This window comes from Apis florea, unplaced genomic scaffold (genome assembly GCF_048593485.1).
Source record: "Apis florea isolate Af1SG1 unplaced genomic scaffold, ASM4859348v1 contig_2350_pilon, whole genome shotgun sequence".
NCBI lineage: Eukaryota > Metazoa > Arthropoda > Insecta > Hymenoptera > Apidae > Apis > Apis florea.
Window position 1 is genome coordinate 3,253,602 of NW_028256565.1, and position 21,634 is coordinate 3,275,235.

Sequence of the window (21,634 nt, forward strand, 5' to 3'; positions counted from 1 at the left end):
TCAATATCCCCTATTATTCGTAGAATTTTATATCTGTGAATCACTTCGAATTAATCCTCACTCCTGAGTGGATACTTTATCGATACAATTTCCATCGTTCGAATCGTGATTTTAATTTTTGGGGAACAACGCTGAAATATCTGCTGCTCATATTCATTCTACAAAAGTGTTAATAAAATATCGGATATTTACGGAGCGAACTTTTACAGACGATTCATTGTAAATACGAACGAAGAAGAAACGTTGAAAAAATAGAAATCCACGGTTGCACGGTGAAACAGGCTGTTTAGCACGCCGGAGAAACAGCAGAAGAAAGCAGAAGGCGAAGACAAAGTAAAGGGACAGACCACGCCTTGCGCCGCCTTGGCAGTGGAGAGTTCGCCTCCGCTTCTTCGCCTCACCTCGCCTCGGGCATAACTAATATATCGACGGGCCTCCCTTCTCTCTCCTTTCTCTCCTTTCTTCTCCTCCTCGTCCTCTTTCACCTTTGGAACGATTCACGTGATCCCCGAGAACACGCGACTCTAGGCACAACAACTCTCGATGCAGCAACTTTCGTGCTTTCGTCTTTCACGCTCTGATTTCACGCTGTGTTTCTTTCTCGTTCTCGGTGAAACAGCAGAATACATTCGGAATTTTGAAATCCGTTGAAAAATTTAAGAAGAAATACTCGTCGAGAAATAACGTTTGAAAAAGATAAATCGAGTTTATTCGATGCGAAAAGCGTGCATACGTCTCTTTGAAACAAGTCAACCTTATCCTTGACTCGCATCACTTTATTTACGATTTTTACATATTTCCACAAAGAAGTCGACCTTATCCTTGACTCGTATCACTTCACTTGCCATTTTTACGCGCTCCCACAAACAGTTCGGCCTTACTCTTGACTAATATCACTTCGTTTGCATTTCTTTTTCTCGGTCACTTTTCTGCAAGATAACGAATCGATCTTTTCTTGCCATGGAAACGAGTCACTATAATTAGTAATTCAGGAAGTATTTCGCGACTCATGTTCATTTTTTTTTTCTTGCATCTCTTGTCCATCGCAAGATTTCCTTTTTTTTTTTTTTTCGTTCGTCCTCCAGCATGATTGGATGCAAAGATCGCGCGACAGTCTTAATCCAAGATCGAGGTGATTGAATTTAAAATAAGGGAAACACGCGTTCGACACGGTTGCGACTCAATTAACGACGGTTAAAGGTTCGATCGTGAATGGAATGTCGGCGGGCAGCCACGGCTGGTGTCGCGATTGCTGGTCTGGAAAATTTTCTAGTAACCCAGTGACACCGTGCCGCGAGACCTTCGTCAGGTTGTTCCCATCCGCGCAACACTCGTTTGCCAATGATACGATCTCAAGGGTATTAACTTAATCTGCTGGCGTGACCGGCGACACGCGTAGAATGCCAATCTTCTTCCTTCTCTCGCCTTTCTACGAATCACACAAATTTCTTTATCTATCCAGGAAACGGTGTACGAGGTATTCTGAAAAGAATTTGATCTATGTTCAATTTTTAATGGTTTAAACTATTATGAAAAGAAAGAAAAAAGAAATAATATAAATGTATTTCTGATGGTTTTGTAAAATTGTCAGGATATAACTGGTATTCGTCAAGTAATAAACACTTTCTTCACACTTTTTTTTTTCTAATCAACCTATCAATTGTCTATGCTACATCTTTTTGAATATTGTTCTCTATACCTGGAGATTAGTCATCTTTTTTTGAATATCGACAATTATCATGGACAAGGAATTTTCTTCGTATCCTCCTCTGCTTAGAAATTGTAATATATTGTAAATACCTCTCTCTGACTCTATTTCTCACTTTTACGTTTTCTCTAACTGCTCATATCATGGTCTCTATACCTGTTCTACTAGTTAGAAATTCCATCAGCAAGAGAGCAAATTCTTTTCTCAAAGAAAATTTCTCTCACTTTTTTCCAATATCAACTTTATCGTGGCCATAAAGAATCTCTTTCTCGGCATTCTTTTCCAAGTTACTGTTATATATAGAGTCGTAGTTGCATGGCTGGAACGATTTTCGATAAAGAACCTCTCAAATCTATAATCTCGAGAAAGGAATGGGGGCGTCACGTATCGACATGCAGCGATTGACGAAAGGTTCCGCCGCTTCTCACAGTGTCACTGGGTTACTGGATAATTTTCCAGGCGAGTAAGCGCGCCGCGTGAGAGCGAATCCGAGCTAGGTGCATTGCGGCAACGCGATTCGCTCGAACGTGCCCCGGTATCGGGGCACGAGAGCCTCGTAAACTATTTGCGTGATCATAAAAATCCTACGGAACATTAGCAACCCGTTTACCCGCCTCGATATGGAGAACGTCACGCGCGGTTAATTGCCAGTGAACCCCGCATCCGCCATGTTTTTTTTACATCTTTTCGATTTTATTCCATTTTCTCGGATTCGAAATCGAACGTCTGAGAAAACTTTGTGCCAATGATCGATCTATCTCTTTGTTTTCCCTCTCCAAGGAAAGGATTCCAGTTGATTTATTAGTGAAAATTTCAAGGATCGTGATCATTTTCAAGAATCCACAAATTAGATTGGAATGATTCCATCATCCGTTATCCCATCTCACCTATAAAAGATCAATATTTCGGTTAATCTATTGTATAAAAAAAATTCCAAGGATCGTAAACATTCGGATAATTAGATCAAAAAAGTCACACGCGAATAGTCGCAGATCCAGAGACAATTCGATCGACAAACAGCGACCGTTCAAAGCAATCAAGAATCTCAAGATTCCCGCATGGAGCATGTTAGACGCGAATTAATAGGCCTCATCGAGCTTCCGTTTCCATCCGCATGGCGGTAAAAAAGCCACTAGAGAGTAACTAGGCGGACCGATTACGAACCGATTCAGAGGGAGGGGGGATCGTCGTCGAATAGCGCCGCGTTGGCCGCCGCAGGGCATGGGATCGCTTTAATCGGTAACTCTCTCGGCTGGTAAATAAATAACATTGTATTACACCGTCGCGGGCCTCCGCATCTCACGGAAGACGAACGAACGCTCGCTTCGTTTTCCCAGGCGTTGCACTCCCGTTATCGTTATCCTCTCTCACGTATATACGAATCGGCACAGGCAAACGATTCAGCCTCACGAACGAACGTTCACGGTGCTAACGGTGATCGATTTTCCGGCCACGGGAATTGTGCTCGTTCGTCTCGACATTGGCGTGGCTGATCTACGAGATTTTCTGACGTAAAGTATCTCGTGAACAGATGTTTCGTAAGAGAATTGAAGGAAGATATTGAAGATGTCACGAATTGAGAATTCAATCTTTCGCGAACGAGTGCTATTTGTTTAAAGTTTTGAAAGCCTTGGCAGATCTGGGATATTGTGTATTATTTTGAAACGAGGAAGAAAAAAATCTATTTTTATGAAAAACTTAATTTAATTTTATTTAATTATAACTTTGACGTCGATGTATATCAATCATAGCATTCATATTCAAATATGAAGATATTTGATCAAGATTTTACCTCGAGATCGGACATAATTGATGATACTTAAGATCGAAGCTTCTCAGATATAAATACTTGATTTAAAATGTCCCCTGTGTTAAGAATTAATTTCCTCTAAGTAAAGTTCGCGCACCGGTTGAGCATTAAAACGGACGAATATTTTTCCACGAAGAAATGAGTATCGATAACGGTGCCATTTCCCTCGTCTCCTCCTCCTCCTCCTCATTCGCTTCTTCAATAAATTACTTCCTCTCCTCTCTATCTTCGAAACCAAATCCTTTCATAAGTTTCCACTTTCGATTCCTTTTAGATCTAAAATCGTGTTCCACGTATAAAGTAATCTCTTTTGGAATTTTAAGAAAGACTCTCTTTCTTCTTTAATTTTATCCCTTCATTCAATAATTTGGAATAAGAATTCTGTTTCCTTTTTTTCTATTTTCATTTTCTTTCTTCATCCAAGAACTTCCTAATTCACAGATTTCCATTTTCGACCCACGAAAACCAAAAATCTGTACCATATTTGGAGTTTAAACATTCCAAGAGAGGGCTTCTCTTCGGTTACTTCTTTTCCATCCCTCTTTTTTATTCCCTTTCTTTCCCATCTGCGTTCGACAGAAAACGATAGTTCGAGGCTCGATCGTTTCGCCGGTGGAAATTGTGCGTTGCCGGTACGTTGGCGAAACGGAAACGAAGGGCCGCAATTATACTAGTCGTTACTTTTCTCGCTGTAACCAGAGTGACTATGTATCTCGCGGTCGATTAACTGTGACCTTCGCCGCTCTAGAGAACGTAGAAACTCGGACGGACTGCTCGTACGCGCACGCGTAGTGCCTCCTTCTATTTATGTACAGGGTGGTCCGACTACCTCGGACTGCCGTTTCGAATTTGTACACTACCGTGTAACTCGTGTTTCAACCATGTTCGAGATAATGGCAAACATGCACGTGGTGTAGATAATTGAATATATCGTGATCGATGGGAAACGGTGTTGCTAATTTCTCCAACTTCGATCCTACTGTATCTGTATAGAATGGATCAAGGTTAATTCTTTTTTAACGCTGGGAATAAGATAGTTGTTCTTACGATAAAGAGTTTGTTTCTTTGTTCCGTGAACCTGAAATATTGATGAATAAAATTAAAAGGATGATAATTCTTTTTATTTAATGCATGAAAGTTTAATTCAAAGGCAGAGAAATTTGTTTTACCCGTGTTGTTTTGTACTTTGAAGAAATTGGCATCGGTAATCTTCTCATAATTGTAATTCAAAGTCGATCTTCAAGGAATCGAATTATTCTCTTCACGAAAGCATCGACCACCAAGAACCGTTTTCAAGATATCGTCGAACAGAGCGGAATTAATTACCTCGATCGAGGAATCACTGTAATAATCCTGTACGCGATCGAGGTCAGCCCGGGTGAAAAAGCTCGCGTATCAAACCGGTGCAATTATATTTGCAAATACGCGAGTCCCTTGCATGCGTGGCAATGCAAATCGAGCAGAGACCTTTGACTGCTCGCGCCATCCTGAAAATAAACGATTCGTTGATTCGAGAAACGAATTATCAGTTACGTTGATCAATTGCAAAATCAAATATATATATTCTACCATCTTGCAACCATCTCGCAAATATATTCAGCAATCAATATTCCTAATTTAAAAAATTCATGCTTTGAAGTATCGTTTAACAATCTTTCTCATCATCAAAAAAAAACCATACCGAAGATCTTCTCAAACAACACTTAATAACCTCTTTTGTTATCAAAATATATCACCACATGCTTAAATTTATGCATCTTTTTAAGCATCATTCAATAATGTCTATTCGAATTCAAAAAACACTGATATTCAACGATATTTCTTATCACCAAAAAACATAACCACACTTTCAAGCTTGTGCATCTTCTCAAGTATTCTACTCTACTCTACTTCGAAAAATTCACCTTATCACCATTTAACAATCTCCTCACATGAAAGAACAACACACACACTCAAGTTCGTGCATATCATTTCCTTTTTACATCAAAGAAATCAACTTTTTACATCAAGATCAGGATGTGCTTTTAAACGCTAGGCTAATCGGTACACGAGCGCCAAAAGGAGAAGTGCAAAGTGATGCAAATACTTTCTGATACCTTCTATCGGTATCTATTTGGACGTATACCTTCCTCGTTATCCGCGAAACAGACGTTGACCGCAACACCTGCGGAAATCACGAAGGATCACGATTGAGCTGGTTACGCAACTATAGGAGTCTTAGAAGAGCGTGATGGCTCGAAATCAATTAGGGATATACGTTGCACTGGCGCCAATTAAGTTTTCTCCGGGCGACAATGATAAATTGTGCCGGTCGTCTATTGCGCTCAGTCGATTATAAAGGTCATCGAGTGAAAGTGCGCGCCGGTTAATTAATACCGATCGATACCGCGCTTGATCCGCTACGATAATAATTACCCACCGTGCGAAGGTATGCGCGAAAATTTCATCATTGAGATCGAATCGAACTACGCAATCGATACGTGACGATTTTCATCGATAAACGTTCGCCATCTTGCTGACTGCTCTCTTCTAGAAGTTTTTGAGAGGTTTGTGAAAGTAAAAGTTACAAAGTGAAATTAAATATAACGAATGTTATAGATATTATAGAAAATTCTACAGTTATATATATAATTTAAAAAATCCTAGTGTTGATTGTATTACATAGTGATGTGCATAGTGATTTGTTATTATTTATTTCGAGAAGGATTCAAGATTTTGTCAGAATCTGTCGTCGAAGGAAAAAGATAATGACAAAGGGTTTTTTGATTGTGTAGAAAAAAAAAATTTATCCAATAAAATGATGACAATTAAAAAAATTGCGGTATCCTAAAAAGGAAAGGAAGAGGAATAATGATTGGTTGCTAAATGTGATATCTGCATACAGAGTGTTTCAAATTTGGATATACAAATTCTATTCTTTCTTATTCATTATTCCATTATATCTATATTTTCTTATAAGACGATACAAGAGAGCAATTTTCAAAACTTGATTAATTAATATGCATGTTCAAATTCTTTATAGATAAAGATAAAATATGATCTATTATGTGTATTCAAAATCATGAACTGTAGAAATAAATCATGATTCAAATAAAGTTGAGAAGCACTGATTCAAATCGTCGAATGTTTGATCACGAAGGAAAAGAAACTAAATGCAATCGAGATTGTTGGAATTCGGGGTTTTTCAATGGACAGAGGGCAAATCGAGCAAAGCGAGTCGATCTGGGTCGGTCAATTGCAACAATGCTCTTTGTACAGCTTGTGCAGCTCGAGGAGCAAAGGTACGGTCGACGTGTGGTGGAAAGATAGCTGGATACTCGCCTACGTGCACGTGCCGTGCAGTTGGACTCTTTCGTTCCGTACCATTTGTTGTTACATTTTCCTCCTTCGACAACCTGGATCCACTTTGAATGTCCCTTTGAACACCTCTGGGCTCGCGACTCGTTACCGTTACGCGACTTCGCAGCGTATTTGCTCCTTCCTCCTGATTTGAATTTATCGGTTTTATTGGAATGGCGATGAGCGTTCCACCAGCAACTTTTCCGTGTGTAAATACATATCACGATTAGAATTCCTCTCGAGTAAAAATACCAACTCGATGTAGCAGAATATCATTTATTTTTGTTATCTATATCGCAAAATTATTGCAAATATGAAACTTGTTTAATCTCTTTTTTCCAGAAATCTACTTGTATGGTAGTCCAAAAGTAAATAGTTGAAAGTATGAATTTTTTTTACAATTTTTAATTTGTAAATTGTCAATCTTGTACTGGCTTCAGAATATTTTTTACGAAAGCAAATACACAAGGTCCAAGGACAGCAAGCATAGTTTCGAACAGGAAAGAAAGATTTTGCAGCTCGATTTTTCCACGTGGCCGAGCCTCTCCAGGCTACACTCTTCCCACGAATTTCATTCTCGATAAGCGGACAAGATTTAACTAAGATCAACGTATTAGTACGGGTGAGTAGCATAACATGGTGGAGAACGGTACATGAGACCGCGACAAAGGCCGAGGAGGTAACTTATGGGTATGAACTCTGCAAAAGGACTTCCTGTATGACCTCTGATCGGGAAACAAGGCCGTGGCCACGAGCTAACTCGTTCCAGACACTGCAAATGCGGAATATTCTCACCGTGCTCCTTTATTTTGCTCGTTATGGTCGGTCACGACAGAAAAACTTTGCGAAAAACTGCAATTACCCATATTAAGTATCTACTTACTAACTACATCATCGTTCCTCTTTGAGAATCTTCGAATAATTTCATTATTTTCTAACTAGCCAGCTTTTTCATTCTCACTTGATTCACACTTAAATTTATTTAACTCCTCCAAAGAGGAGGATCTACTAAAAATTCAACTTTCGAGAAATTTTATTTCTACTAAAATTATATTCACTTGGCTGTTCACATTCAAAGAATAAAACTTGATGCTCAACTGCCAGAAAATTTCAATTCTAAATTCTAAATCGATTTACACTTAACAATTCATTTACTTGTCCACAGTCAAAGAAGATTTAATTTTCAATTTCCAACAGAATTCCAATTCTCTTTTTTTCAAATTTTACCTCGCCAATTGGTACTATGTCGCACGATTTTGAAGAAATACCTAATTTTCGACGTGTAGAGAAGCGGCACGCGCGACAGTTCACCAAAATGGCCAAAGAGGACGCGGCGAGGGATCGAGTAGGGGGAACCACTTTGCTTGGCAATCGCGTCACGCTCGTTTACGCTAGTTTACGCCAGTTTACACAAGCGATATTACGTTAAGACCTATCTTTATGAGAACCGACAACGTCTCATGGGGAAATATCCCCGGGTTCCAACGTATATTGGTGAACAAGAAAAAGGGAGAGGAAGAAAGATGAACGCAGGCGTGCCGGTGAAGAAAGCTGCGTGCTCGGTGCAAAGCGAATCCCAAAGCGAAGTGTTTCCTTCGAGAGACGATCGTGGCTAAGATATGACGTCCGACTGGCTGCCAGGCTTGAAGGGCTTCGCAAACGATCGGTCGTTGAACCACGAATCGTTCTTGAAGCGTTACTCCCCAGAGGTGGGACGTGCAAATTTCGCTGGCCGACATTTGCCTGTCTGGAATTTGAGCCTCCTCTCCTCTAAGCTATTTCGAGCTTGTAGTCTCGTAGCTTTAGGAATTTGTCGAGGATATTTCTCACTGTGGAAATTTTGAGCATCGCCGTTCCAGAAATTTTCTTCGATTTTATCTCGAAATATACGCAACGCCCTTTCATTTCGATTTCTTCCTTTGATGGAAATAAAGTGGTAAATAATTTTTTCGAATCGATTTAAAATAATTGTGTAAAATTTATCATTATTTAATTTTGCAATCACGATATAAAAAATTTCTATTGTAAAACTTTCTATATGGTGAAACGAAGGTGATGACAAAGAGGATTCATGACGATTAAGATTCGTTAAAAGGGGAAAAGCGTGAGCTGCGATCAATTTTCGCGGTAGACACGCGAATCCTACGCCATTGCGGGGTAAGACAGAGCGACGAGGAGGAACAAAGCGACCCACGCTGCGGGTATCATCATAGTCATATTCATACACGGAGCGTAAGGGCATTTCAGCACTGGGACAATGGCGGGGCCGAATTTTTTCTTTTTCCTTCGAGGCTCGATTGCGCCGTGCCTTCTTTGTAGCCACGCGTCGACTGCCAATAATAAAGCTGCCTCCTTTATGAAGCCTGCTGTACACGGCCCCAACGGAAACCGGGGCCACTCTTTGTCTTCGAAATCTTTCAAACGTTTACCTCCCTCTAAATTCTTTTCTGTTGCAATCTTGAAAATGTTTCCACGTGTTTCGAGGATCTCGCATTCCAAACGCGACGGTTTGAAATCCGAGAACAAAGTAAAGTAAAAGGATAAAAAAAAAAAGGGAAGCAAAGGCGCAGAATTATTTGAAAATAAAAGTAAAAATTTTTTACCAAAAATTAGTAAGAAAAAAGAAGAAATTTTCACAGTTTGAGTTATTTTATAAAATTATAAGACTTGTTCATGCAACATTAAAATAATTATGAACAAAAGTTGTTTATAACTGAACTATTGTTTAATGTGAAATAAAATTTTCACAAATGTGATTACTTTGAATATTTCTTTTTTCTCATATCATATATTCTATCAATATTGTTCTATTTCTTTAGTAGAATCTTTCAAAATTATTCCACCAGTATATTAACACTCTCCGCATTAAACTTCTGATTTATTTAACATTATAATTTCAAAATGTAGAGAATCAGTTTGAGAATCAGTTTTCAGACTAAGTTAAAGGATTGTCGCTTTTCGATTTTTTTCCATCACATGGGGTGCTCGAGGTAAATCCCATAGGCTTGATTCAGCGAGATTCTGTGGACGGAGGAAGTTTGGTTGGCGCGTCTTCAGCATGATAAACGGTGGCAGGTACAACAATGGGTTCATTACCGAAAGTTTAGCCCGGCTTGGGCCCCCTTGGCGGATCCTGGGCCGGCAAAGGGGTCCGGGTCGGTGACCTGTGCACACGGATGGTTGGCTCGCGGCACCGACCTTTGCGAAAAGTACACGTGCACTGAGCAAACGTTCCTTCTAACGTGCGAGAAACCTTCTTGGAAATTATTCCTCCTTCAAATTCGCATATTGAAATATACAATTGCGCAAAATTGTACGTATAAAAAAAAAAAAAATTACGATTTTTAGAAAATATCGAAATTAAATTAAATCGTGGAAATTCTGTTCCACGCTCTTAAATTTTATTCTCTTTCTTTTTGCGCGACGGGATACAACTTTGAGAGGGGAGATACAATTTCCTTTTCGTTACGGTAGGCGATACGTAAAAGAGAATATTGGAATCGATGATTTCCAAGCCGTTTCTGAAACTCGTGCCAATTTCAAATTACCTTTCGACGAACTCGTAAGGTGTAATTTTCTTTTCGTTACAGGCCGTGGTAGCAACATAGTCGCGGGGAAAAAAAAAAAAAATAAACGTATGCACGTCCATTGTGCGGGCACGCACCAAGGGTTTTTGTTCCAGCGTGTGGCGTACCACGGCTCGGCAGCAGCTCGTGTCATTCACACGACGTCGTGACCTTCTTGCAATAAAAGACCGCGAAAGCTGCAAAACTCAGTTTCTTTTCACTCTCGACGAAAATATCCCGTTGAAAAGAATTTCTTGGAACTGTAGTTCAAACTTTCCTTGGAATCCCCCTCCCCCCTCTTTGCGATCCTTCAGAACAGAATTCGCTTGAGAAAATTCTCGATACTTTCGAGAAATCGTTTATTCTTCGTTCGCGTAAAAAATCGACAGAATCGGCTCAATAATTTAAATTTAAAGAATAACCATCGAGGATAACGAATCTCGATAAGGTTTCAATACCATACCTCCTCCTCTTGTCCGCCTTCGACGGAGAGAAGAAAAGAACGTATAAGAAAAAAAAAAAAAAAAAAAAAAAAGAATGGACAGTTTCGATTTAACATCGAGCGTAAAATTAATGATCGTTTACGATTATTAATAGCGATGGTAAGGCCTTCGACCGCATGAATTTCGCACGGTTATCGTCGGACGGGGAAGCCTCGACCTCGCCTCTTGTAATTGCCGCGTTGTACCGTCCCGAGTGATAAATAATTTGCAAATATACCGCAATCGACAACATTGTACATAGGGGGCGGCATCGATCGAGTCACCGCAAGATTTATCGATTCGTTCGATTGCCGTTTCGGCGACCTTGGACTCCCTGCAACCCTTTGTCTCGCTTCTTTTTGCACGCACACCGCTCTATTAGTCCTCTTTCGTGGACAATCAAATTGCGTGCTATCGTTTCCATCCGTGATAAGATTTATTGCACTCGGTTTGTCGAGGATAAACGTTGTTTAAACTCCGCTCGTTTAAATTGCAACCACTGACGAAACGTGTTTGTTCATACAGGGAGCATGAGAAATAAGAGTGGAGAGGCGTGTACACACCTCTCTCTCTTTGTATCGAAATCAGTCTTATTTTATTTTATTTTTTTCTCTTTCTTTTTTTTTTTTTTTTTTTTTTTTTTTGAGACCGGAATGATTCCTCGTTGAATGGAAGATAACGGAGATTCGAGAGATGGAGGAGGATAGAGGAAGGAGGGGAGAGATGCTATTGACCCGTTTGATTGATTAAAACGTCGAGCTCGTCGCAGTTGTTCGATCGCTAAATGAATTTCGTTCGCCGCGCCAGCCAGGTATACAAAGCGGCGCTTTAAATCTTCGGGGCTTAATAATCAGTCTGAAGGCTCGTAACTCTTCCCAGTGTACCTCCGTCTCTAGAAACCGAGAGGAGACGTTGGAGGCGATGGGCGAGAATGAAACGACGACGATAGCGAGGGCGTGTTGTTGTGGTATTGGTCGATTCGAAGAGAATCGAAGGAGAAAAATCAAAAAACTCCAAGTGTATGCGTTGATCTTTAATCCTCTTGTTAACGTTTTTTTTTTTTTTTTTTTTTCGGTTAAATCTATATAAAGAAAATGTTTGTCGATATTTTCATATTAGAAATAATTCCAATCACGTCGCGAGTGGAAGCCTCTAGGCGCTATTTGCCGTTATTGAAGCCGCGTTATTGCGCCCCTGGTATTACGTGGCAATAAACGAGAGATTTTAATTGCTAGTTCTATAAAACGGCGTCAATAAAGACGTTGCACAGTCGGTACAATAACTCGGTCCTCTCCTCGTTCGTTACAACGGACAAATAATTCGAATAACCGTGAACGAATCTCTTATCTCTTTCCACCCAGGCTTACTCACCTCGGCATGAATCATTCCGATAACGATCCGCATTCGCAAAAAAAGGAATCGTCGTAATTCATTATTAATCCGATCGTCATCCTCGGTCGATAATAAAGCGATCGTTTTAACGCCACGACCGCCATTAAAATTCTTGATGTTTCAATTGAATTTCAAACGGAGCGTAAAGCGCCGCAAACCATAGCACAAGCATCTCCACGACGCGTGTATACGAGCGAGTAGTATGGGGGATAGTTGGTGTGTTCGTCTGGCCGTTTATTATGGCACCAAGGGAAATTACGAACGAGCCGGCCTGTGGCCATCGCGGTAGCCGATTGGCGCGCGGCGATATACGAGTGGCGGCAAAATATGAACGTCAGAATCGAAAATTCGCAAAAGTTCGAGTCTCTTCTCTTAAGGATTGAATAAGAAAACGTGAAAATGAATTGAAGCTGAATCCACTTAACCGCAATACTTATTCATCTCTTAATGATGAAAAAAAGATTACTTTCAACCTTCGCAGAATCCCCCAGAATTATTTTAGTCACTCTCGAGATCCCAACTCATCCTCACTCTCTGAAAATATACAATTTTAAAATATATTTACACCCCCTAAAGTTATCGGGACCCTAAAATTATTATAACAACTCTCGAGACTTTCAACTGTGAAATATATTAGCGTCCCCCGTTTATTAGTCCCCATTTCCAACAGGCCGGGGAATCAGCGCCATCTGCGAATTCTCTAGGAAAATTCCCCAGCAATACATTGTTTCCCACGTAAAAGAGTAGAACCGGGCAAGAGTTGGACGGTATCGCGGAGGGCAGGCCGAGATTCACCATCGGCAATTTGCATGACCGATGATCGTGCACACCGGCTTGGCGTGGACTAGGTGCATCGTCATTACGCACTGGCCAGATACGATCAAACTGTCGGTAATGATAGTCGCGCGACCCGGCGCACGTACGACGAACGCGAGGGTCGCGTTTATTAAATTACGTCAAATTATTGGTACGCTCGGAGGGTCGATTATCGGGGCTGCTCGTTCGACCGCCAAGAATCGTTCTCCTTTTCCCCGATTACCACGAGAAACCGGCGCGAGGTGGTAGCCAAGATCTTGGACACGGCTCTTTGCCGTGATCTAACCTGACACGATTCCTGCTTGGATGTGAGTCGAGCGGAAGGAAAGTGGCGAACGAGCTTGAGAAGTGGTTTTTTGGATTTGAGGAGAGGATCGAACGGAATTTTTTCTTTTGCTCTACTTTTATATCTTATTATTTTATATTTATTTGTTCAACTGAACCTAACCTCTTTTTTTTTTCCTATGCCGTGGAACGAGATATTAAAGATATGTATCATTTTTGAATCGATGCTGGGTTCGAATATATATGATTAACGAACGATTTTCGATTTCAGATTCGAACCGACGAAGGGCTAAAGAAGGCAAAGAGCGGTCCGGATGGGGCGTCGAGGATCTCCGAGATGTCTTCGATTAATCAAAAAACTCGTAGCTCAAGCAAGGACGGAAGGACGGATCTAGGATCCGTCGAAGATCCCACCATTTGTCCTCCTTTTTTTTTTTCTTCTTTTTGATCCATCGCAGCCGCGACCATCAATCTGACCTTTCGAAATATCCAATTTTCGCATTGGATCGCGAGAGAAACGAGGGAGGAAGAGGAGGAGTCGCTAACAGGATACTGCTGCGTGCTTTCCACGCAGATCGTCGATCGAAACTTTGGATTCAACTTGAAGACGACGGATGAAGCTTACTCAAAGGAACCGAAAATGGAAGACAACGCTCGCAATTCGTAATCCATGAGAAACATCTCAAAATCCGAGTTTTTTTTTTGATCGAAGCTAAAAAGTAAACGATCAAAGACGACGAAAAAATTTTGCACAATTGATCTTTGAATCTTTCTTTTTCTTTTTTTTTATAAGCTTCAAAAACGCTCGGAGCATTTTTCTAATGGATTGCGAAAAACTGGAAGAAAATTCATTCGATTTATAACAAGGGTAGCGTTATTTTCGAAACGAGAATGAACGAGCAGATTCAAAATGGTCCATTGATCGATGAAACTAATATACGAGGGATAATGAAATCGCTTCTCGCAAAGAAAAAAAAAAAAAAAAAAAGAATAGTAAGCGGTAGAAAATACGATATCGGATTCTAGAAGCGATACTGGATAGCGTGGAGAATGCGAAAAATCATGGGATACAATCATTAGCAGAGAGATACGTGCTAACACGCGCCGTTAGTTAATCTAATAGGAAGCGTAGTTAAGGATTATAAATGCCATAATAATGACCAACTTCTTGTGGTTGTACTTAAGTCATATCTTTATACTTTACTATTTTACGTTTAAGGCCAATTAAGTATGTAAGTTGCATAATATTTTACTATCGGAATATCTTCGAGTTAATTGCTAGGCATTTATTTCTTTATCTTTTTTGTTTGTTATTTTTTTTTTTTTTTCATCGCGATGGTTTCCGGTACCGGAAGTGATTATATTCCGTGACGATAATCGTCGACACACTGGACACAGATGTAATGAATTCATCATTTCTTTTCCTTCCTTTCTTCGTTGAAAGGGAGCTTCTTTCTGATGATGAATATATTCGCCTTTCGAGAAACTCGACAAATTGCCAATCGTTTGTCATACACAGCTACGTTTTGAAGTTGGGCGAACATTCTATTCTTGTTATTTACAGAGACCGATGAAATATTAACAAATTATTCTTTTGACTTTCATTTTTTTTTTTTTAACCTCGGTCGATCACCGAGTAAAAATTCGAATGTGCAATGGATTTGTTCTACGATCTGTTGTTAGTCGGTACGTACTTACGTTTCTGCGTCCAGTACTCTGAACGGAATCGTCGAAGGCCTGTGACACCCGACAATTGCGCAAAAGAACCGCTTAAACGAAGTCTTTATCGGAAATCAGGTATCGAGACCTGTCGGTTAACAGTCCTGGCCAGACCCAGCGTCTCTGGACCTTGGTCTTTTGTGATTATTATTTAAGTAGGTTTTAAGCGTATGATAGATTAGCTAAAGTTTTACAATGTTTCTATATATTCTTTTCAAAAAAACTTCGTTTCGCTTTTATCCTTTTTTCTCCCGTCGATGAAATTTTGCGAGCGATAAATAATCAGCGAAACCATAAACAATGCGAATGTAGGTACGAACATCGTTTGAAAGAATAGTAATAATATAGTGAAGTTCATGGAATTTAAAAGAAAATCGAGAGCGAGAAAAGAGATACATTTATACGATTTAAATATCCCGCCAAGACCATTGCCCCTTCGATTTTAGAGGCGGGGCAAAATAGAATCGAAGAGTTCGATTCGAATGAGGGTATGATGAAAGATAATTTTATGATAAGAATACGTTTTAATCCGTATGTCGATAACATTTCTTACAGTTCTCTGTAACATAAGTTTCCCTAGTTATAATGTTAAGAAGATGTAGATTTTGGATTCTCATGATAAACATTCTATTTTGCGTAATGAATACGAGTAAGAAGGCACTCGGTCCCCTTTACGATGGAACTCTGTGCGTTATAATTGTTCGTGGATATGAAGAATGAATATTTCGTATGTCGACGTTCGCCGAGATTTTGCCAGGAGAACAGATTGCGATGCTACTAATTCATCGCGTAAATATCCCTATATCGCAACTTATCCCATATCTCTATTCTTCTTTTGCGTTCTTTCTTCTTTAAGGTTAGTTTTTTTTTTTTTATAGGGCATTGGATGTATCATTGTCCGTGTTTTCACGTTGTGCTTGACCAATGTGAAACGATGTTTCGCTACGACGATACTGAGATGGTGCGTCGATTTTTTTTCATATCGTTCGTGTTTTCATGGCGAAATGCTCGATGCGTAAGGGTCGAGGATCGTTGTGCCTTCGAATGCACCTGTTCGAATGATACGTTTTATCGATAATAAGAACAGACATCCACTTTGTGATTTCGTAAGCAGTTGTTCAATGTTTTCTTTTTTTTTTTTTATACTTTCCTTAATGCTTATCTAGAATAGCTTGTGTACCCTAAAGAGTGTTTCAATAAAAGTGACAATGAAATCAAACTCGATTCTATGTTTTTTTCATCATTATTTTTTTTTTTTTTTTGCAGGATACGTAGAGAACATGTTCACTGATAATACTTTCCTATATATAGAAGAATTTATATTTAAAATATATACAAATATATATATACTTTTTACGATAGAAAAATTAATTTACCAAGAATTTAGTGCACATTATAATTGAAAAAGCGCGTTCAATTGACATTCTATATTTCGTATACAGCCATGTGCTAAGAACGAGCATAGATAGAGAGAACAAATATTAGAAGAAAGACAGAGATAAGATAAAAATATTGAAATCAGCGCCATCTCCAGAATGCCGCAAAAGAAACTTTTAAAGAAAGGATAGAAAATAGTGAGAGAAGGATAGAGATAAAGAAGAATTGACCGTTAGCACCATCTCTCGAGTACCAAAGATTCTTCAAGAATAAGAATTGAAAATTAATGCCATCTCTCGAATGTTCCTAGAAACATGGTTCTTTTTTCTTTTAAAATGATGTCTTTGAAACTCTAGAGATGGCGCTGGTAGTTAATTCTTATTCTATTTCCATCCTTTTCTTACTATTTTTTGTCCTTTTTTTGTGAGTTTCATTTGCGACACTCTGGAGATGGCGCTAATTTGAATGTTTTTGCCATATCTCTGTCTTTCTCTCATTATTTTGCTTTCCTTGTCTAATTGCATTTATGCGCTAAAGGGACGGTTTCCATATTTGATTGAAATCTGAATTTGCTATTGCTGCTTCTAAATCCGATATTTGAATTACTACTTTGCCGCGTTTTTTTATTCGTAATTTGTGTTGAATATTTTCAACAAATTATCATATTTTTTCGTGAATTAACATTATTCGATATCCATCGATATGTGAAATAGTTACAGACATCCGTTTCTAGTAATATATAGAATCGCGGGTGTTTATTTTCGTTCAAATATCCGGTATGCCGGGTGTGCGGTAATTTCCTTTTTATATATAATAAAAGGAAAATTCGCGAATATGGCATTACGTTACGAAAAAGTTGTTTTATGTCGTGGTTTATCGGAAAAAAATGATTCGCAAGAGGCATACGTAAAAACCTTGAAAACGGCAGGTTATTCGTGCGATTGTTTGCCTACTTTGCGCTTTGAATTCGTAAATATTTCGGAATTGAGAGCATGTTTTTTATCATCATCTTCATACTATGGTAATAACGTCATAAGTTAATTTAATTCTTTTTAAATTTAATTAAATCATCTTTCAAACAATATATTCGCAGGACTTGTCCTGACAAGTCGTCGTGCTGCAGAGGCAATTGAACTTTCTGCAAAAGAAGATCCTGACATTCTACTTCCTTGGAAAACTTTGCCAGTGTATTGTGTAGGACCAGCAACAGAGTCTTTTGCTAAAAGTCACTTAGGTTCAGAGAACTGCTTTGGTAAAGAGGCTGGTAATGCCAAAGAATTAGCAGAATTGTTAGTGGCTTCGATTGCAAAAAAGTCAAAACCTTTACTTTACCCTTGTAGTGAAATTGGACGTGAGACAATAGAAAAAAGTCTTAATGAAAACGACATTAATGTTCATAAAATAGTTGTTTATAAAACTTTGGCTAGTAAAACTTTAGAACATGATTTATTAAAATTCATGGATAATGTACCCAAGATATTCATATTTTTTAGTCCATCTACAGTAGAATATATACTAACATTATTGAAAAAAATGTCTTATGATCTAAACAATATAAAAGCAGTTGCTATTGGACCTGTGACTAAACAAGCATTACTTGATGCTGGTCTTAAAGTTTTTGCCACTGCAAACAAACCTGATCCTATATCTTTGTTGGATGCTATTAATGATGCTGATGAAAGTGAATTTAATGAAAAGAGTGAATGAAGAAATTATTTACTGTTGTACTACTGTAAGTATCTAATTGTCAGTAATCTATTGGGACTATATTTAATTTGATAATAGTAAAAAGTGATAATTATTCTATTCCTAGAATATTCTATTCTAGTCCTATATTAAATGTTAAAAATAACATGGTCACAATGGATTAAAGTATATTTTGTTCATATTTGTCACTTTTAGTAATTTATGTAATTTATTTCTATTGGATGTGTGTTAGGATAAAGTTGGTTAAATTCAATCACTAATTAATGAACAAATTTTATTTTTGTTATAACAATAAATATATCTTGTTTTATTAACATTTTAATGGAAAAAGATAATTACCATCTATTTACAATATAACATGATCTAGTTCTTATACAACGTTAACTATACAATAGTACATAATATAAATCATTATTGTTTACAATATTAAAAATTGATACAATCAGGAAAATTATTTCTTTGTATAATAATGGAGTTTTCGAGCTCCGTTTCTCGTGATATATTGAAATGTTATATAGTTTGAAAATACAATAAAAATTGGATAACTATTCGAAAATTGAAATCTAAAATAAAATTGATTCTTAATTCAATGTTGTTCGATTAAAGCTCGGAGTTGTTCTTGTATTTTATCGAAGAAAAGAACAATGAGTAAAAGCAATAGAGAATTAAGAATCAAAATAAACAATTTGTCTCATAGTGTGATATAAATAATTTCTCGACCAGTAGTAAATGAATAGCGGATATCTCCGTATATCGTCTCGTGCAGTTATCTAATTTTTACTTGTAATAGGTCTATAAGTATTATATAAAGTAAAAGAACGAATAGTTTGTGAATTTGTGCGTGTCAGTCTTTACCATTAATCTCTATAGAATTTCCTATTGCTCCTCGCAAAGATGTGTGTGTATGTGTGTACATAAGTAATTATTAGAAAATACTGTTTTTTTAGAAATATTTATAATACGCGGAACGATTATGTTTCTCATCAGATACATCTGATAATAGATTTTATTCTTCCTAATTTTAATATCTACTTCGATTAACTACGTTACCAAGAAGGCACGAAATATCTGCTCCCACAATCGTAGATTGATTAGCATAGTAAGGCTGAGGTGGATTTCCTCCATTATTGTATTTCATTTGAACTGCAGTTTCGTAATCAGGTGCTGGTCTATAGGACGGAAGTAAGGCACGTAAATTATTAATGTCCGTCGACGATACAACGGGATAAGGTGATGTCGAAAGATCATTGTAACTAGTCCATCTTGTATGACCTTCTGTGTTTCTATTATCCAAATTTACCGATACTGCATGATCTCCCGAATCGTTCGTATCACTGTCCTAAATTATGTTGCAAAACTTTTATTTGAATATGTTTTTGGCATAATATCGAGCATGAATGAAATAGTACTTACGAAATAACCATTAGTTGATCTCTCTATTGGCCGCGATTCTTGATGTTGCATATAAAATGTATGTTGTGCTATACATAAACGCCACACATATTTTGCATTACGTGATTCGGTAAATATGAATTGCTTTGGCTCCTCGCCTTCCACTTGGCATTCTATTCTAAATGTCTTTTTGTGATTAATCACATTGCTTATATCTTTCCACCTATTATAAATTTTGATTATATTTCATATTTTAATATATTGTAAAATATTCTATGATATTCTTTGTAAAATATTCTATGATATAAATACCTGTAAAATTGTGTTGTTTGTGTGTTAGGATATACAATCATAATTCCATTGATAGAAATTCCTAATATCACTTCATTGTTACCATTGTCCTATAAAAATTTATTTTTCAATATTCTTATGTCAAAAAAAAAAGTATGAATTATAAAATTCAATGTGAATACTTTAGTAGAAAATGTTTCATTTCCATATCCTTCTAGCTGCATAACGATAGAAATATACAGTTCCTCAGCTGCAGCTTGAGTAACACCCATTAAATTTTTGTATTGACATACAGCAGTATGCAAAAGAGAATCTTGACCTCCAGGATCTGCTTGAATAACATCCTGAACAATGAAATAATGTTAAAAATAAATAGAAAAAATTTAATTATTTTTTTGTAGATTTTCTTAATTACTTTAGGAAATAATGTACATTGCTGCAAACATTCCATAGTATGTCGTTCTGCATCATAGTTACCAAATTCTGCTTGCATCGAATAGCTTGCTAAAAGAGTTGCTTGTCTAGAATTGCATTGAATTCTACCTTCTAAAATATCACTTTTCAGTTGAAGATAATAATGATACCTAAAAATAATATTTATAATATAAATATTTATAATTAAAAGATATAAAAATCAAAGATATACCTTGTCATTTCATCTTGAATGAGTTGCACATCTGTGACATAATACATAACTCTCAAATATAAACTGAAATTTTTGGCTTCTTTCTCCAATTGTTTTTTTAATGGTTTATCCATGTCAACCCATCTTGGAGATGGAGAATCATGCCGAGAAATGTATCTTAGGCCAAAGAATTCAGGTTGTCCTAGACCTAAACGTTGAGTTACATTGTCTAAACATTCTTGACCAAGGCTATCAATACTCAATGTGCATTCTATGGAAGTGGTATCCAATAATTCTATGCAGATTACATACTGATTTTTGGAAACCACGTTATATTGCCGACTTTTCTTCAAATGGAATTTAAACGGCATTTTAATAATACGTTTGACTGAAAAAAGATAGCATAGGCACAAAATTAAACCAACTTGTTAAAATCGAATCTTTTATATATTCGCCGAATTAATTTTAATTTTTAAAAAGTTCTTTTAAAGAATTATATGGGATCTATAAATTTAATAATAAAAAAATGATAAATAGAATGTAAAAGAATACAGTAACGATGCACTTTTATTGAGACTACTAGAGAAAATCAAATATCTACAATCGAACACCAAAATAGTTTACATTCCACGATACTTTTACTTTTAATTGAAATACGTGTACATACATGTACTGTATACATTCCACTCTGTTGAGCATGAGAAATGTATAATTTTTCACATTTAATAAATCGAAAGCATTTCTAACCTCGTTTTTCACGTCATTAATGCTAGTTACAAAACTGCGATATACAGTTCCTAAAGTAAGTGTCCTTGACATGAGAATGAATAAAATGGTAGATTTTTTTTATTTAAGACAAAAGAATAAAGAACAATATTAAGAATTTGTTAACAAATAATTCAATTGTATAAAATGCATAAAACGACATATTAATAACGAATTATAAGAATAAGATACTTTTATTGAAAGTATTCCCAAAATAATTTTTAATTGGACAAATCTTATTTAGATGATTAAATGAAAAATTCGATTAATATTATATTTTTTAATGAAAAATCAATTAGATTTATAGTCGAATTGTTGAAAGTTGTTTACATTATTGAGAAATAGAAGAAACTATTCACT

The 21,634-nt window shown here is 37.2% G+C and overlaps 4 protein-coding genes and 1 long non-coding RNA gene across 8 annotated transcripts in view; 3 read left to right on the forward strand and 2 right to left on the reverse strand.

Annotated features, from left to right (window-relative positions):
- LOC105736367 (uncharacterized) overlaps positions 1–16,336 on the forward strand; it is a 189,004-nt gene extending 172,668 nt beyond the window's left edge. The window contains exon 5 of the mRNA XM_086904585.1: positions 13,670–16,336. The gene's annotated coding sequence lies outside the window, so the exon portion shown is untranslated. The remainder of the gene's footprint in view (positions 1–13,669) is intronic.
- sano (CABIT domain-containing protein serrano) overlaps positions 1–16,336 on the forward strand; it is a 165,979-nt gene extending 149,643 nt beyond the window's left edge. The window contains exon 5 of the mRNA XM_003696375.4: positions 13,670–16,336. The gene's annotated coding sequence lies outside the window, so the exon portion shown is untranslated. The remainder of the gene's footprint in view (positions 1–13,669) is intronic.
- LOC105736368 (uncharacterized) lies at positions 3,393–5,576 on the reverse strand. The gene is made up of 3 exons (XR_015291057.1): positions 5,088–5,576; positions 4,688–5,005; positions 3,393–4,596 (listed from the first exon to the last, which is right to left on the reverse strand). It is a non-coding gene; the product is annotated as an uncharacterized LOC105736368 (long non-coding RNA).
- A 621-nt stretch (positions 16,337–16,957) lies between the features above and the next one.
- Positions 16,958–18,517, forward strand: Uros1 (Uroporphyrinogen III synthase 1). Its single transcript, XM_003696604.3, has 2 exons — positions 16,958–17,515; positions 17,588–18,517. Exons 1-2 carry the CDS (start codon positions 17,329–17,331, stop codon positions 18,199–18,201), a joined length of 801 nt encoding a protein of 266 aa, XP_003696652.1. The 5' UTR covers positions 16,958–17,328; the 3' UTR covers positions 18,202–18,517.
- On the reverse strand, positions 18,459–21,629 carry Pez (protein tyrosine phosphatase non-receptor pez). Of its 4 annotated transcripts, none has more exons than XM_086904565.1 (8): positions 21,257–21,627; positions 20,822–20,897; positions 20,531–20,717; positions 20,300–20,468; positions 20,067–20,228; positions 19,906–19,994; positions 19,615–19,816; positions 18,459–19,540 (listed from the first exon to the last, which is right to left on the reverse strand). In XM_086904565.1, the coding sequence occupies exons 3-8, from the start codon at positions 20,641–20,643 to the stop codon at positions 19,223–19,225; spliced, it is 1,053 nt and encodes a 350-aa protein (XP_086760691.1). In that variant the 5' UTR covers positions 20,644–20,717; positions 20,822–20,897; positions 21,257–21,627; the 3' UTR covers positions 18,459–19,222. The 4 variants fall into 4 exon arrangements, with proteins under 4 accessions (XP_086760691.1, XP_086760690.1, XP_086760689.1 ...); XM_086904564.1 differs by having other exon boundaries at positions 21,177–21,301; XM_086904563.1 differs by having other exon boundaries at positions 20,531–20,897; positions 21,257–21,629.
- Between the last annotated feature and the right edge of the window lie 5 nt (positions 21,630–21,634).